At 44.0% G+C, this 17,219-nt stretch overlaps 1 protein-coding gene across 2 annotated transcripts in view; it reads right to left on the reverse strand.

Annotated features, from left to right (window-relative positions):
* The window catches only part of EHHADH (enoyl-CoA hydratase and 3-hydroxyacyl CoA dehydrogenase), a 67,027-nt gene that overhangs the window by 47,340 nt on the left and 2,468 nt on the right, over window positions 1-17,219 (reverse strand). Inside the window, exons 1-2 of one of the 2 annotated variants that reach the window (XM_073360289.1) lie at window positions 10,293-11,233; window positions 2,393-3,757 (exon numbers count right to left, since the gene is read on the reverse strand). The exons of the other annotated variant lie outside the window; for it this stretch is intronic. Of the exons in view, the coding sequence (XP_073216390.1) occupies window positions 2,393-2,469 (77 nt within the window). The 5' untranslated portion in view covers window positions 2,470-3,757; window positions 10,293-11,233. Of the gene's footprint in view, window positions 1-2,392; window positions 3,758-10,292; window positions 11,234-17,219 lie in introns of those variants that run through there. 2 annotated transcript variants of the gene reach the window in all.

Here is a 17,219-nt window from a genome sequence, read left to right on the forward strand (position 1 = left end):
GCTCCAACCAACAAACCCACAGTCAAAAGTTGAAACAATCATCCTTTTCCAATCATTTAACACTGATGACTCAACAACCTTTACAGGCACTCAGGAAAAGAGATGGGCTTTATAGTGTGCCCCACAGGCCATCAAGTTTGGGCTGTTTTGAACCAAGGAAGGGGAACAAGTTCCAAAGCCACAGGCACCACAAAGAGTGCCCTCCCAACAGCACTCATTAATATGGTAACCATAGTAATAATTTTATTTTAAACTAATATATGCACAAGATCAGTTTAGATCTACATTAACCAACAGATTTGTGTTTCAACAAAAATATTTGCAGATTAAAGGAATCAAAAAAAAAAGTTGGACATCAAAATTAGAATCTGAAAAAGTAGACCTTCTTAAATTCCTTCAAAGTCCTAAACATGTTTAATTTCCAGAATATTATCCATTTTAAAAGTGGGTGGTGGTATTGTGGATATGAAACACATTTATTTTCATCCCTAACAAAGAAAACTGAAACTTCCCTTTGAAAATCTCAGAGAAAAACTTAGTTGATGGTGATGCTCAAGTTCCTGTGCTTCTTTAAGCCAGGTTGGGCTCCCTCCTGCTTTACAGAGACTCCAAAAAGTATGTGTGCCATGGGTGCTGGAACTAGGGGTGCTGCAGCACCTCCTGACTTGAAGTGGTTTCCATCATATACAGGGTTTACAGTTTGTTTCAATGGTTCTCAGCACCCCCACTATAAAAATTTGTTCCAGCACCCCTGATGTGTGCTCCTGTTTCTTTTTATCAAAATGGTGAAGGACTGTACACATTTGAGTTAATTTCATGGAGGATTACAGTACCTGTGGTTAGATTTTTTGGCGGTGTGTGTGTGTGTGTTCTGCCTGCATGCTGCCCCAGCTCTGTGCAGACAGCCAGCATGGTAGACCTCAAGCGAACTGCCCAATGATCACAAGATCCATTAAGGTACGAAGGCACCAGGCCTGGTTTATTGTCAACAAAGCACGGTAATAGCACCTGTCAGACTCTATGAGGATACTAAGACATCAAGGGAGGCAGGTATCATAGGCTGGAGGAGGCTGAGCCTACCCAAACAGCCACGTGTGGCCTCGCCCCCACTTCCCCTCCTGCTTCCCGTTCTGCAGGCAACTCTTCCTGTGTGCCATGGCCACAGATGGGGCTGGCACCAGGGCTGCGCTGCCCGGCCTCCCAGGGCTGGGAGGGCTAGGGCTGGGGCTGAGCTGCCTGGCCTCCTGGCACTCCGGGGCTGGGGCTATGCTGCCCGGCCTCTCGGCACTGTGGCAGGGGTGCAGCCAGTAGCTGCAGTGGTAGGGGGACCTCTGGGCTCTGTTGACTGGCACAGAAGGAGTGGAGGCTTGGGCAGAAGGAGCAGGGAGGGGTCTAGCCTCCCCGAGCCAGCGGTTCACCCGCCGCCCACATAAGACATATATGCCCATGACAATGGAGGCAGCTCAGTGAATGGTGAGACTTACCATTCCCCCCCTCCCCCCCAGACAAAGATATTCCCTCCAAGATACATCTTTATAACCTGATACAAACAAGTTACGTACTGCCTCTGACATAGTTACTGCCCCGACATGGCTAGTTATCACCCATCACCTTGTACATGTTGGTTCAACTAAAACATCTTTATTGCGTACAGTACTGTTATCCTGACCTTTTCTTTTAAGAGAGCTCAGTGTGTTCCTGTTATCCTTGGGGAATGTTTTTGTACCATCCTTGATATGGGGATGTGTTTGTGTGAGTACTCTATGCTTAGTACTTTTTAGGAATGTGTATTTCTGCAATATCAGCACTGTTTTGCCAGATTCTGTGAGCAGGGCCTGCCTAATACCAGGCCTCTGATACATGGGCGTATATCTCAGGCTCTCTTCCCACTACAGTGCCCACACAAGGAACTTTTGTCTTTTTAAGTAAATGCAGTAAAAGTCAATTGATTATAAAGTAAGCAGGTTAATGTTTAGACAAACCACCAGCTAATTCTGCAACACTGCCAAATTCCCTTCCAGTGCCAGGGTTCTGTTAAGCCAGGGCCAGAGTACAGGGTCAGGGTCAGGGTCAGGGTCAGGGCCAGGGTATCTCTGCAGGCCCATGAACGCACCGGCTGTGCGTGTCCGACCGGGGCACACCCGGCACACCGCGCTACCGGGGCTCGGCCGCCGAACCCCGGCCTGTCCCTGCTGCGGAGGGAGGTGCTGGAGCCCAGCCCAGCCCCAGGCGAGGTGCACGGGCGAGCGGAGATACTGGCTCTGCCCACCACCGCACAGGCTCAGCACGAAACAAGGGGTGCCCCGCTGCCCGTCCCGGCGCTGCAGCGCGCCCCTCACCCCGGGAGCTGCTGCCAGGCTCCCCCAGTGTGACGGGGAGCCCCGGCCGTTACCTCAGCGCGTTGAGCGGGGGGTTGTTCAGGCGGATCATCGCCACGGCCGCCGCCCCACGCTCGCACTGCTGCGCCATCCTCACCGCCGGCGGCCTGGACTGTGCCCGGGGCGGGGCCCGCCGGCGGCGGGGCGGTCCCGTGTTCCCGAGCGGCTGCGGCAAAGCCCTGGGGAGCGCCCCGCCCCCCGCCGCAAGGCACAGCCCCGCCCGCACACAGCGGTACAGGGTGCGCGCTCCCACCGCAGCGCATGCTGCCACCGCTACAACATTGAGACACAGTCACCCCCCCCAGAGCACACCTCCATTGCATGCCCCCCCGCCCTCAACAGCTGCCCATTAGGTACAGTGCTCCCGCAGAGCACATCATTGCCCCATCCCAAGGCACACCAGACCACCCCCAGACGGGACAAACCACCCTCCCCAGCACACCGCCATGGGCTACGTCCGCCTGCGCGTCCGGAGCCCATGGCCAGCGGGGACAACCCCTCCCCCACCCAGGAGAGACACGCACCACTCCATCACACCGTGTATTCCTTGTGTCCCTGTACTGGGGGAGTAGGTGGCCAGCTCCTGCGGGGCAAAGGATTTTCTATGTAGAGTTTCAAAAGTGATACATGAAACACCAGCTGAATCTTCAGAGAGCAGGGTAGCGGTAGTTCAAAGGTGACTGCATTAACCTGCTGCAGGATCTTGAAAGGACCAAGGCATCGAAAGTCCAGCTTGCAAGCAGGTCTGTCGGTGCAGAGATGCCCTGTAGAGAACCATACCTTTTGTCCCACTGCGTAGGTGGGGCCTTGTTGTGGGGTGCTGGTCTGCATTCCATTTATAGTCTGCTCTTGCTTTTTCCAGGTATCCCATTACTTCTTCCCAGTCCCAGTGCATCTGCTGTATCAGGTCTGAGGAGGCCAGGTTGGGAGAGGAAGGGAGTAATTGGGTGTGGTACACATAGTTAGTAAAATAGGGGCTTTGACCCATAGTCATATGTGCTGAGTTGTTGTAGGCAAATTTTGCATAATGGAGAAGCAAAGACCAATCATACTGGTGGTGACTGATGTAGTAGCACAGCTGCTGCTCAAGAATTATGTTGGCCCTTTCTGTTTGGCCTTTAGACTGTGGCTGGTATGCAGAGGAAAGACAAGTGCAGACTCCCAGCAGGCACAGGGCCTTGCACCAGAACCGTGTCATGAATTGTGATCTCCGCTCGGACGTGATGTGTTCCAGAAGGCCAGAGGCAGAATACATGGCTAATCCATAGCTGGGCTGTCTCTTCAGCAGAGGGGAGGCCTGCACATCCACCAATGTGATATATTCCATCGTGTGCCAGCAATGCCCCTCTGCCATGTACATTGGCCAAACCGGACGATCTCTACGCAAAAGAATAAATGGACACAAATCAGACATCAAGAATTATAACATTCAAAAATCAGTTGGAGAACACTTCAGTCTCTTTGGTCGCTCAATTTCAGACCTAAAAGTCGCAATTCTCCAACAAAAAAAACTTCAGAAACAGACTCCAATGAGAAACTGCAGAATTGGAATTAATTTGCACACTGGACACGATTAAATTAGGCTTGAATAAAGACTGGGAGTGGATGGGTCATTACACAAAGTAAAAACTATTTCCCCATGCTAATTTTCCCCTACTGTTACTCACACCTTCTTGTCAACTGTTTGAAATGGGCCATCCTGATTATCACTACAAAAGTTTTTTTTTCCTCCTGCTGATAATAGCCCACCTTAATTGAGTAGTCTCTTTACAGTTGGTCTGGCAACACCCATTTTTTCATGTTCTCTGTGTGTATATATCTTCCTACTATATTTTCCACTGCATGCATCGGATGAAGTGGGCTATAGCCCACAAAAGCTTATGCCCAAATAAATTTAAGATTCACTAGTGATTTTCATTTGTGTACACTTTCCTTTAAACATGCAAACTGATAACATGTGATTTTGTATGCAGTGTAGTTGTAGCCATGTCGGTTCCAGGATATTAAGGAGACAAGGTGGGTGAGAAAATGTCTTTTATTGGACCAACTTCTGTTGGTGAGAGAGACAAGCTTTTGAGCCACACACAGCTCTTCTTCAGGTTTGGGAAAGGTACCCACAGCTAAAGGCAAGGTGTTTAACAGTGGTGTTAACAGACCACTCTACTTTGAATGGTCCCTTAGAACATGTGCTAACTACTTATACTAAACAATCTGTTCCACCTTGAATCAAACTGTACCAAAGAATCTCTATGGCTAGAAATTCCATGATTGGATAAAAAGAGTACAGTAGTAGGAATATACTACCAGCCACCTGATCAGGATGGTGACTGTGAACTGCCCTGGGAGAGTAGAGGGGCTATAAATATAGAAAACAATAATAGAGGATTCCAATTATCCCCATATTGACTGGTTACATGTCATCTTAGGACAGGATGCAGAGATAAAACTTCTAGACATCATGAATGACTGCTTCTTGGAGCAGCTAGTCCTGGAACCCACAGGGAGAAAGGCAATTCTTGATTTAATCCTAAGTGAAGAATAGGATCTGGTCCAAGAGATGAATGTAGCTGAACCTTAGTAATAGCAATCTTAATGTGATTAACTTTAAAATTCTTGTGGGGTGGAAATACCAAAGAAGCCCACCACAGTAGCATTTAACTTCAAGAAGGGGAACGATACAAAAATGAGGAACCTAGATAAGTGGAAATTAAAGTAAAGTAATGAGAGTAAAATGCCTGCAAGCTGCATGGAAAATTTAAAAAACCACCATATTAGAGACTCAAATTAAATGTATTCCCCAAATTAAAAAAAAAAAAGCCACCATGACTAAACAACAAAGAGGCAGTTAGAGGCAGAAAGGAATCCTTTAAAAATTGGAAGTAAAATCCTAGTGAGGAAATCAGAAAGGCGCATAAACGCTGACAAGTCAAGTATAAACATAAATAAGGCAAGCCAAAAAAGAATTTGAAGAGCTATTACCAGAAGACACAAAACTAAGAGCAAAAAGTCCATCAGAAGCAGGAAACGTGCCAAACGATCAGTGGGACCACTGGACCAACTGAGGTACTAAAGGAGCACTCAATGAAAATAAGGCCATTGTAGACAAGGTAAATTAATTCTTCGCATCAGTCTTCACTGAAGAGGATGTGAGGGAGATTCCCACCTGAGCCATTCTTTTTAAGTGACAAATCTGAGGAACTGTCCCAGATTGAGGTGTCAGTAGGAGGTTTTGGAACAAACGGATAAATTAAACAGTAATAAGTCACCAGGACCAGATGGTATTCACCCCAAAGTTCGGAAGGAACAGAAATATGAAATTACAGAACTACTAACTGTTGTGTGTAACTTATCACTTAAATCAGCTTCTTTACCAAATGACTGGAGGTTAGTTAATGTAATGCCAATTTTTTTAAAAGACTCCAGAGGCTATCCTTGCGATTACAGGATAGTAAGCCTAAATTCAGTATTAGGCAAATTGGTTGAAACTATAGTGAAGACTAAAAATATCAGACACATAGATGAACATGATTTGCTGGGGAAGAATTAACATGACTTTTGTAAAGGGAAATTATGCCTCACCAATCTATTAAAATTCTTGGAGTAGTGTGATGCCGCGAGACCAGGTGACAGCTTAGGCCAAGGTTCCTAGGCCTCAACTGAACACTATCAAATGCATAGTTGGAAAACAATCTGACTCACCTGTGTGTTAGTACTGCTAAAATAGGTATTAGACTAGACTTGTAACAGTGTGTTTAGACTTCGTCATGCTTGTAAATTGCTGCATACATTAATCTCACTTGTAATATCTGTAACCCATGCTGTAAGATAATACTTCAGTATTTGTTCTGTAACTGTAAAAATGTTTGCTCTCAAACTGCAAATCCAGTGAGGAATCATCACCAAGTGTTAAATACTAGTTTGCACCTATGATCTGTTACTCACAAGTGGTAACATCATCAGGATGATCCCATCACATTTGTCTCCAGCACTGGACAACACAGTGTCAATCTCCCTTTGTTATATAAACCTATTTATAACTTTTTCTTACACATATGTATTAGTCTCTCATTTCCATGTTAAATCTCCTCATTGTCAGTTCAAACTTTCTAGCTTTTTAATTACTTTATCTTTTCTTTTTCTCACAAACATGATTACTCTGCAATCTTATACATGCACAACACTAAACATGATTACTGTGCAGTTTCTTACACATATGCAGTTCAGCTTATCCTTACGCTGTTAAATGTTATCAGAATATAAGAACAGCCATACTGGGTCAGACCAATGATCCATTTAGTCTAGTAGAATGTCTTCTGACAGTGGCCAGTGCCTGATGCTTCAGAGGCAATGAACAGAACAGCAATTATCACATGATCCATCCAGTCGTCCAGTCCCAGCATCTGGCAGTCAGAGGCTTAGGGACACCAAGAGCATACGGTTGCGTCCCTGACCATCTTGGCCAATAACCATTGATGGACCTATCCTCCATTAACTTAATTTTTTTGGAACCCAATTGTACTTTATGCCTTCACAACATCCCCTGGCAATGAGTTCCATGGGTTGACTCTGCATTATGTGAAGTAGTACTTCCTTTTGTGTGTTTTAAACCTAATGCCTATTAATTTAATTGGGTGACCCCTGGTTCTTGTGTTATGTGAAGGGGGAAATAACATGGCCCTCTTCACTTTCTCCACACCATTCATGATTTTATAAACCTGTCTCATATCCCCCTTTAGCTGTCTCTTTTCAAAGCTGCATAGTCCCAGTTTCTTTAATCTCTCCTCATATGGAAGCTGTTGCACCCCCCGCCCAATCATTTTTGTTGCCCTTCTCTATACCTTTTCCATTTCTAATATATCTTTTTTGAGAGACAGTGACCAGAACTGCATGCAGTATTCTATGTGTGGGTGTACCAGGCATTTGTATGGAGGCATTATGATATTTACTATCTTATCTATCACTTTCCTAATGGTTCTTATCATTCTGTTAGCTTATTTGACTGCCACCACTGCATATTGAGCAGATGTTTTCAGAAAATTATCCACAATGACTCGAAGTTCTCTTTCTTGAGTGCTAATAGCTACTTTAGACCCCATCATTTGTATGTATAGCTGGGATTATGTTTTCCAATGTGCATTACTTTGCATTTATCAACATTGAATTTCATCTTCCATTTTCTTGCCCAGTCACCCAGTTTTGTGAGATCCCTCAGTTAAATCCTTACCAGACTGTGAAGAATTACAATCTTGAGTAATTTTATATCATCTGCTAACTTTGCCACTTCACTGTTTATCCCTTCTTCCAGATTATTTATGGGTATGTTGAACAGCACTGGTCCAAGTACAGATGCCTAAAGGACCCCACTATTTAACTCTCTCTGACCATTTGCACCTACCTTTTGTTTCCTGTGTTTTAACCAGTTACTGATCCATGAGAGGACCTTCCCTTTTATCCCATGACTGCTTATTTTGCTGAAGAGCCTTTGGTGAGGGACCTTGTCAAAAGCTTTCTGAAAGTCCAAGTACACTATATCCACTCACCCTTGTCCACGTTTGTTGACCCCCTTGTCACACTGTTTGGCGTGGCTCATAAGCAAGAATCCTAACCTCAGGCAGACTGTTAAGAAGCAGGGCACAAACCCCAAACTGGTTGTGAGTTCTATACTTAGATCTCAGCAACCACGTAACAAGTGTAAACTCAGGCATCATAAAGCCTTAACATGGAGTCACAGATGGTCTCCTTGGGCATTCTAATGTCTCTTGCCTCCCCAGGCAAGCTTGACTCTGTCGCTGATGGTCATTTTACACTTGATATCACAAAATATTCAGGTTACTCCCAGTCCCAAAGGGTCACTTACACGAGGTCAGTTTGCACTTTAGATCTCACACCAAACAGTTGTAGCCAATCCTGTAGTAAACTAAGGATTAACTAAGAAGTAGTAACCGTTATTTACAAGGTTAAAACAGGTAAACAGACACACACAAATGAGTTGCAGTCTTACGTTTCAGATAGTGATAGAGCTGCTGAAATATGCCAGCTCTATAAGTCTTTTAGGGCTAAGCCAAGTTAATCCTGGGGGATCTCTTGCTTATGTTTAGGAATTTTTGTCCCTTAGAGTCCAAACAACATAAAAAGACCCTAATTTCTTCTTGTCAAGGATTTTTATCCACATCTCCCTAGAGTTCAAGCTGATGGGACAAGTGCTTCTGCACCCCACTCTTCAAAGGTGTGCCAGGAGCAATCAACAAAGTCCTTGTTCTTTGATGGCTTACAGTGGTCCATTTGGATTTAATAGGCTTTCCTGATGGGCTGGAAATAACCATTCCTCACCACCTGCTAAGTGTTTTGCCTTAATAAAGATTTGTTAGACCCAGCTGCTAAGTAAATTATTTTCAAACCAAAATTTTGAGGAGCCAGGCAGTTTGCTGATTGGGCTAACACCTAATATCCCAGAGACTGTAACCTAAGGATATTGAGGGGTTTAAGGCATATTTAAGGGACAATGGAGTCACTGGGGAGATAAGTATCCTCATGGTGAGGGTCCCCTTAAGGAGATGAACATCTTCACAAGACCAAATCAGCTTGAAGCAGTGGTTAAACATCTGGAAGGCAACTTTTTTAGCAAAAAAGATTGCTATAAGAAAAGGGTAAAAACTGCAGTTGTTTGGGATTTGATAGTGACAGCCAGAGCTTTTATGAAACAATATGGAAACTGGAATGTTGAAAATATAAAAATGAAGTTAAATGCAGGCAGGTGAGATTCAAGAATTGACACACAAGGTCACTGAGCAATGGGCACACTATGTTATAAGGTCTGAGGCTTTGACTGAGAAAGCTCAAGAATGTGAGTCTCATAAGGAGCAGAAGGTGCTCTGCAAGCAGTGCAATTGGAGAATACAGAACCGACAGTGAAACTTTAGGAAGGAGAAAGCATTGATGTGGACAGTATAGTCTGAGGAGGCTCCACCTCCTTATATTCCACTTTTTCCTTCCTTGAGCAATCTGGACTCTAAAGCTGCCCCTAAAATGCCTGTCCCTTTGAAGCCTGTAATCACATCCACAGTTCAAAATAATCAGGGTGAAGGTACACGTACAGAGGTGAAGGTTAAACACCTTTCACTAGTGGAGGTATCAGCCATAATGAAAGAAATAGGTCCTTGCCCCAGAAGCAGGGGCACAGAAGAAGTGGATTAGGAAAACTAGGGAGCAGGTTGAATTTTGTGACCTGACTAGAGGAGATTGGGGGAGAATTTTGCAGAAGGGAGTCAGTTCTGAGGTTTGGTTGCATATTCCACAGGGTGTTAGAGGTCTGGGACAGTGCCAGTTCCTGTGTTCAGAAATTATCTGAGTTTTATTTGGATCTGCTGCAGCAACCACATTGCCAGTGTTTGTTAAGCCAAAACCTGACAAGCCCCCTGCAGAATAGGAGTAATTTATGTGTGCTTATTCTCTGGTTATGAATAATCCAGCTCATGATAATCCAGGCTACCCACAACTTGTTATCGATTGGCTACTTCCAGATGTTAAAGAAGTAGTTAAAATGGTGTTTGATAGGGAGTTGTATGAACGTTCAGACTTTGGTTGAAAAAGCAGAACGTGCTTTTTGCTACGTGATGTAGGGTAAGAATAAGGACCCAGTGGATGAGGCTAAAGCACACAGGGTTGAAAGTGGCCAGGAATCCAAGCTAAGGGTAGTACAGGATATTGTAGAAGGTGTGGCCAAGAGAAAGGAAGCAGCCATGCGTGCCCATGGATTCCCTCTTATGAGGTACAGAGGCGTAATGAGGTACTGGAGGAGGTGCAGAGGCTTCAGGAGTGGACCTCAGGGATGGGGAGCGGTCTATCAGCTAGAACCACTTCCTCGATTCCCCGATAGGGATACCAAGCCTCCTCCCACTCATCCAAGATTCTTACCTGCATTACCTTGTAGGAGCGGGGATGCCGCCAGGTGCTAACAGTTATAGGAGGCATTTGTAACAAGCTTTGCTTGATCCTGGGGTGTCTGTCTCTTTGACATCTTGAATTCAGGTGGGGATGTCACATAACCGTGCATTACCATGCCCAGAGTGACAGGACAAGGAGCCACTCACTGGCTTATATGACAAAGTTCTATCCTTGCCTCCGTGGTCCTGCGTTTCCTGGCAGATTTTGCTAGCCTCAGAGGCTCACTGTGACCCTCCATGTAACCCTTCTCTCTCTAGAGAGAAGAGTCACAGTCTACTGAGCCATTTTCATCATAAGCCAGCGAGTGAGGTGAGGAGAAATTATCCTTCCTTGCATGGTCTCTGTTGTCTCCCAGTCTCAATGATTAATCAGGGGGCAAAGGGGGAGAGGGGGAAGAGCCCGGGCCCACCCTCTACTCCAGGCTCCAGCCCAGGGACCCTAAATAGCATCAGCTATGGTAGCTGACCTTTTAGAAACATGACATGTACAATTCTCTGGGCTACTTTCCCCACAGCAGCCCTCACTTCCTCAAGCTCCACTTCACCCTTACCTCAGGGCCTCCTTCCTTGTGCCTGATATGGTGTGTACTATTCAGTCTCTCCAACAGCGCAACTTCCTCCCACAGCTCCTGACATGCACACCCACCTGACTAACTGGGAGGCTTTTAACTAGTTTCAGCCAGCCCCTGATTGGCTTCAGGTGTCCCAATCAACCTAGCATTCTCCCTGCCTTCTGCTTAATTGACCTGGCGCAGCTGCCATTTCACTTATTCTGGTACCAGGGATTTCTTTAGCCTGGAGCTAATATATCTATCTCCCACTACTTTTCTATAGCCATCTGGCCTTGCCCTGTCACACTTACTAAACCCTTAGATGTCACTGTAGGCAAGTTTTCTGTTACTCATGTTTGTGTGGTCCGTGACTCTCAGGAGATTGCAGACCCAGTTGCAAAATGCAATAGCTTAAAAAGATCAGCTTTAAGATGCTAAATACATTGACTGAAAACTGTCACTCTGGCCAAAAAGGTAAAATGTTTACAATCTCAGAATTTTGTAGCTAGTGAAGCCTTTGGAAATGTCCTATTTCACAAACTGAAACTGAATGATTTAAGGGAAATAAATGTTAAGTTAAAAGGAGTTTTGCACAGACTCTAAGGACACTGCAGAGCTCGAAAGGGACTAGACAGTCAAGGGTAGTACAAGGTTTAAAGAGCATAAGTGTTAAAGAGAACAATTTAAAAAAAAGGGAGGGGGGAATACCTACGAAGCTGAAGAGGAAAAAATGAGTAACAGCAGCTAACACTGCCTTTCAGAAGAACAGTTTAAGTGTAGCAGCAGAAAGAAAGAAAGAAAGCAAAGCATCAGTCAAACAGAACGTTGCTAAAACACAGCAGATAACAGACCTCAGGCCAAAATAAATAAAATAAAATAAAAGCTCTTGCATGTGAACACTGTATTCAAAACTGAAATATGAAAATAAAATGTGAGCTGCTTAATTTAAGGGAAGCCCAGTGAAAAATGAAAAGATTTTTTAGGGCTGTCGATTAATCGCAGTTAACTCACGTGATTAACTCAAATTAACTGTGATTAAAAAAATTAATAGCGATTAATCGCAGTTTTAATCGCATTACTAAACAATAGAATAGCAATTGAAATGTATTAAATATTTTGGAAGTTTTTCTACATTTTCATATATATTGCCTTCTGTGTTGTAACTGAAATCAAAGTGTATATTTTTTATTACAAATATTTGCACTGTAAAAATTATAAACAAAAGAAATAGTATTTTTCAATTCACCTCATACAAGTACTGTAGTGCAAACTCTTTGTTGTGAAAGTGCAATTTACAAATGTAGAATTTTTTTTTTACATAACTGCACTCAAAAACAAAACAATGTAAAACTTCAGAGCCTACAAGTCCACTCAGTCCTACATCTTGTCCAGCCAATCACTAAGACAAACAAGTTTGTTTACATTTACAAGAGCTAATGCTGCCCTCTTCTTATTTACAGTGTCACCAGAAAGCGAGAACAGGCATTTGCTTGGCACTTTTGTAGCTGGCATTGCAAGTTATTTACGTGCCAGATATGCTAAACATTTGTATGCCCCTTCATGCTTCGACCACCATTCCAGAGGGCATGCTTCCATGCTGATGATGCTTGTTAAAAAAAGAATGTGTTAACTAAATTTGTGACTGATTCTCTTTGGGGGAGAATTGTATGTCTCCTGCTCTGTTTTACGTGCATTCTGCTATATATTTCATTTTATAGCAGTCTTGGATGATGACCCAGCACATGTTCATTTTAAAAACACTTTCACTGCAAATTTCAGAAAATGCAAAGAAGGTACAAATTTGAGATTTCTAAAGATAGCTACAGAACTTAACCCAAGGTTTAAGAATCTGAAGTGCTTTCCAAAATCTGAGAGGGATGAGGTGTGGAGCATGCTTTCTGAAGTCTTAAAAAAGCAACATTCTGATACAGAAACTATAGAACCTGAACCACCAAAAAAAGAAAATCAACCTTCTGCTGGTGGCATCTGACTCACGATAATGAAAATGAACATGCGTCGATCCACACTGCTTTGGATTATTATCAAGTAGAACCTGTCATCTGCATGGATGCATGTTCCCTGGAATGGTGGTCGAAGCATGAAGGGACATATGAATGTTTCGAATATCCAGCACATAAATAACTTGCAATGCCACCTACAACAGTGCCATGAGAATGCCTGTTCTTACTTTCAGGTGATATTATAAACAAGAAGCGGGCAGTATTATCTCCTGCAAACATAAACAAACTTGTTTGTCTGAGCGATTGGCTGAACAAGAAGTAGGACTGAGTGGACTTGCAGGCGCTAAAATTTTACGTTGTTTTGTTTTTGAATGCAGTTTTTTGGGTACATAATTCTACATTTGTAAGTTCAACTTTCATGATAAAGAGATTGCACTATAGTACTTGTGTATTAGGTGAATTGAAAAATACAATTTTTTGTTTTTTTACAGTGCAATTACTTGTAATCAAAAATATAAAGTGTGCACTGTATACTTTGTATTTTGTGTTGTAATTGAAATCAATATTTGAAAATGTAGAAAACATCCAAAATAATTAAATAAATGGTATTATATTATTAACGGTGTGCTTAATCATAATTAATTTTTTAATCACGTGATTAATTTTTTTAATAGCTTGACAGCCTAGTACCAACTAATATCTGTAGTATTGAATTTAACCAATTTTAAATTACCAAAGCAGCTTCCTGCTACAGGTAGGACTAAAGGAAATTCAAGGAAAATTCAGTCATACCACCATTGCATTCAGGGCTGGCCCTAGACCAAATGGCACCCCAAGTAAGGAGCGTCTTCAGCACCCCCACCTCCCATTTGTTAAACTTTTGAATACCTTATTTTTTTATTGCATTTGTCATCCATTTCACACTTGGATGCACAATTTGCATGCATGATTTATCCCTCTCATATAAGATGATAAATTTGCAAGCTACGGTCTGTACATTTGTATTTATTCAAGCCATATATAAGCAAATAAAAAAATTACTTTGTCTAAGCTTACAGAAAGTTTTTAATTTTAAGAATAACTGAAACATACCAACACCAAGAAATTGAACTGTGCATCAAGATTGGGTGGACTAGTATTAAATAGTGTTACAGTAGGTGACAGCTATAGAATGTTACTCCTTGTCCTTTAGTTCAAAAGGTTGCTTTTCCCCTCGTGAACTGAAGCACAACATCACAGAGATCCAAAAATTGGCCAATGGCATTCTGAAGGGATAAAATAGCAAGCAATGTCAGTCTCATCAGCCATCGTTGATCAAAAATATGCTTTAAGGAGCCTGATCTTCAAAAAGCTGCTCTTACCACTTGCTATCGTGACCATCAGTATGAGCAGAATCCTCAAAGCTATCCACACTTTAGGAAAAAAAGTGTCCTTTAGCTCTGCATCATGAATGAATTGGAGAACTTGGGAGTGGAAAGTGCTTCCTGTGTTGCAAAATGTGATGCATGTTGTCCAATTTGACATAGGTCTTTATCATTGACTTCTGAACATTCCCCATATGTCAGCGTCTGGTGAAGGTCCGTACAATTGTTCAAGAGTGTTTTCCTGTCTGCTGGTCATACAAAAACCAGGTCTTTTTGTGGTGCTTCATTTGTCCAGACTTTTCTTCGATGGTGTAGTGAGGTGGACTGGCCCACCCCAGACACGGAGGAATAGGGTGGCACCACCCCCTCGTGGGTGGAGCCCTACTCCTAGCTCTGCCCCCGGAAGCCAAGGGGTGGGGCTGGACGTATAAAGGCAGAACCCAGAAGCTGACTAGGGCCCTGGCCACTAGAAGGGACAGATGCATCCCCTGAGCACTCGCCCTGGGAGGTGGCAGCAGGCCTGCAGAGTGCAGACGACTGGACTGGACCACGTGGATCCTGGACTGACCTGACCTAGGGGGAAGCAGACAACTGGCCTGGACCACCTGGACTCCTGGATGACCCGGCCCCACAGGGAGCAGACGACTGGCCTGGACCACCTGGCCGACCCAATCCCGCAGGAGGCAGATGACTATCCTGGACTGCCGGCTGGCCCAACCCTGGCAGAGCTTCTACTGGCAACTGAGGTCCCTGCTGACCACCTTACCTCACAGTACCAGCAGGTACCCTTGGAGAGGGCGTGTGGAAGTGGCCCAGGGGTAGTAGACCCCTGTCTAGCTGCAACGCTGGCAGAGGGTGAATTAGCATGTTGCAGCTTGGATCCCTGCTGACGTGGTGGCAGACCCCTGCACCACCCTTAGGGCCCGGGACTGGGATGCAGTGGAGTGGGAGGGCCTGCATCCCCCCCCACCACCCAAGCAATGATGGCATATTCAAATCTGTTCTCTCTGTAGACCACAATGAAATCAAGGCAGCTTCTCATCAAAGTTGTGGCAGCCACAATGTCCATCAACTGATTTTGTAATGCCTTCCTTACATTACTTGGAACAGAATATTGTGCCAAACCACAATTGAGACCAGAAATTTGAAGTCCAGGATCTGGTTTACCAGGCTTTGCGTCTTGTGTAAGATTCGGCTTCAGCTTTACTCGACTGTGCCAGTTCCAAGAAGGCATCATAAACCTTAGTCATTTGGTACGCCCGTGGCCTTACGGCTGTCAATGCAGCTCTACCAGTGAGTTTCACTTAGCGGCTTCATGGTCAGATTTGTAAGATTGTCAGTGAAGATCTTCCATGTGATTGTCCTGTTTTCAGCATCAACTTATACCCTTTGCAGTACTCCAAAAAGAGATACTGAATCTAAGGGCTGGTCTACACTACACAGTTAGGTCAACCTAAGGCAGCTTACATCAACCTAATTAGATCAGTGTCTACACTTCAGCTTTGCTCCTGCCAATGTAAGTGCCCTACTACACTGACATAATAACTCCATGAGAAGAACAAGCCTCATGTCGGTGTAATTAGGGTGAGATGAGTGTCTGTGTAGACACTGCGTTTTTACATGGGCTTGTGACTGGTTGGATCAAAGAAACCCCTCTGGGGCTGCCAACTGATGTGCCAAGACTACTTCTGCCCTTGCTTTCCCTATCAGCTTGGGACTCCAGAACCCCGCCAGGTGGTGCCAGACATGCTTACCAGCCACAAACACAGACCCACATCTAAACCACGTCCCACAAACTGCGAGCTTAACTGAAAGCAGCTTAAGAAGTGTTCTGTCACTCAGATGCCCAACTCCCAATAGGGTCCAAACCCCAAATAAATCCACTTCACCTGCTTTATAAGTGTAAAGCTTATACAGGGTAAACACACAAATTGTTCGCCCTCTATAACACTGATAGAGAGATGCACAGCTGTTTGCCCACCCCCACCAGGTATTAATATATACTCTGGGTTAAATAATAAGTAAAAAGTGATTTTGTTAAATACAGAACGTAGGATTTAAGTAGTTCCAAGTAGTAACAGACAGAACAAAGTGAATTACCAAGCAAAATAAAATAAAACATGCAAGTCTATGCCTAATACAGTAAGAAAATTGAATACAGATAAAACCTCACCCTCAGAGGTGTTCCAGTAAGCTTCCTTTTACAAACTAGTTTCCTTCTAGTCTGGGTCCAGCAATCACTCACACCCACACATCCGATGAAGTGAGCTGTAGCTCACGAAAGCTCATGCTCAAATAAATTGGTTAGTCTCTAAGGTGCCACAAGTACTCAGTTTCTCTCAGGTATCCTTGGTGGCGGAGAGGCTCTCTCTTGAGCCAGCTGAAGACAAAATGGAGGGGTCTCCCAAGGCTTTATATAGTTTCTCCTTGTGGGTCTAAACCCCTTCCTCCACCTGTGCAGAATTACAGGTACAAAATGGAGTTTGAGTCATGCATGGACATGCGACTCCAAAACTGTACAGGCCAAGCCACATAGCCAGGAAAGCTCAGATGTAGATTGGTGTCTATTAAGGTCTATTGTCAGCTTAAGTGTTTCTTGACTGGGCACTTAACTTGCACATTCCTTTCTAAAGAAGCTGACCAAATGCCTTACGAAGGCTATTTAAAAATCAAACAAGTACACAGCCAATATTCATAACTTCGAATACAAAAATGATACATGCATACAGATAGGATGAATATATTCAGTAGATCATAACCTTTATAGAGATGTGTTAACTGGAATATGTTTTATGCTACATTTGCCATGTATGTCATATATACATTCATGAGCATATTCCCATAAAGCATTATGGGGTGCATCACAGGGCCCTTAGCTGTTTTGTCAATTTCATGGCAGGAGCCATGAAATTGATAAGAAAGCTGGGTAGCTAGAGCCCAGCTATCCCCTGCTTCCTGCCAAGGTGAGAAGCCCCAGGCGGCTCTCCCCTGCATATACACACACCCCAGCTCCCGATGGGGA

Source organism: Lepidochelys kempii, chromosome 9 (assembly GCF_965140265.1).
Source record: "Lepidochelys kempii isolate rLepKem1 chromosome 9, rLepKem1.hap2, whole genome shotgun sequence".
NCBI lineage: Eukaryota > Metazoa > Chordata > Testudines > Cheloniidae > Lepidochelys > Lepidochelys kempii.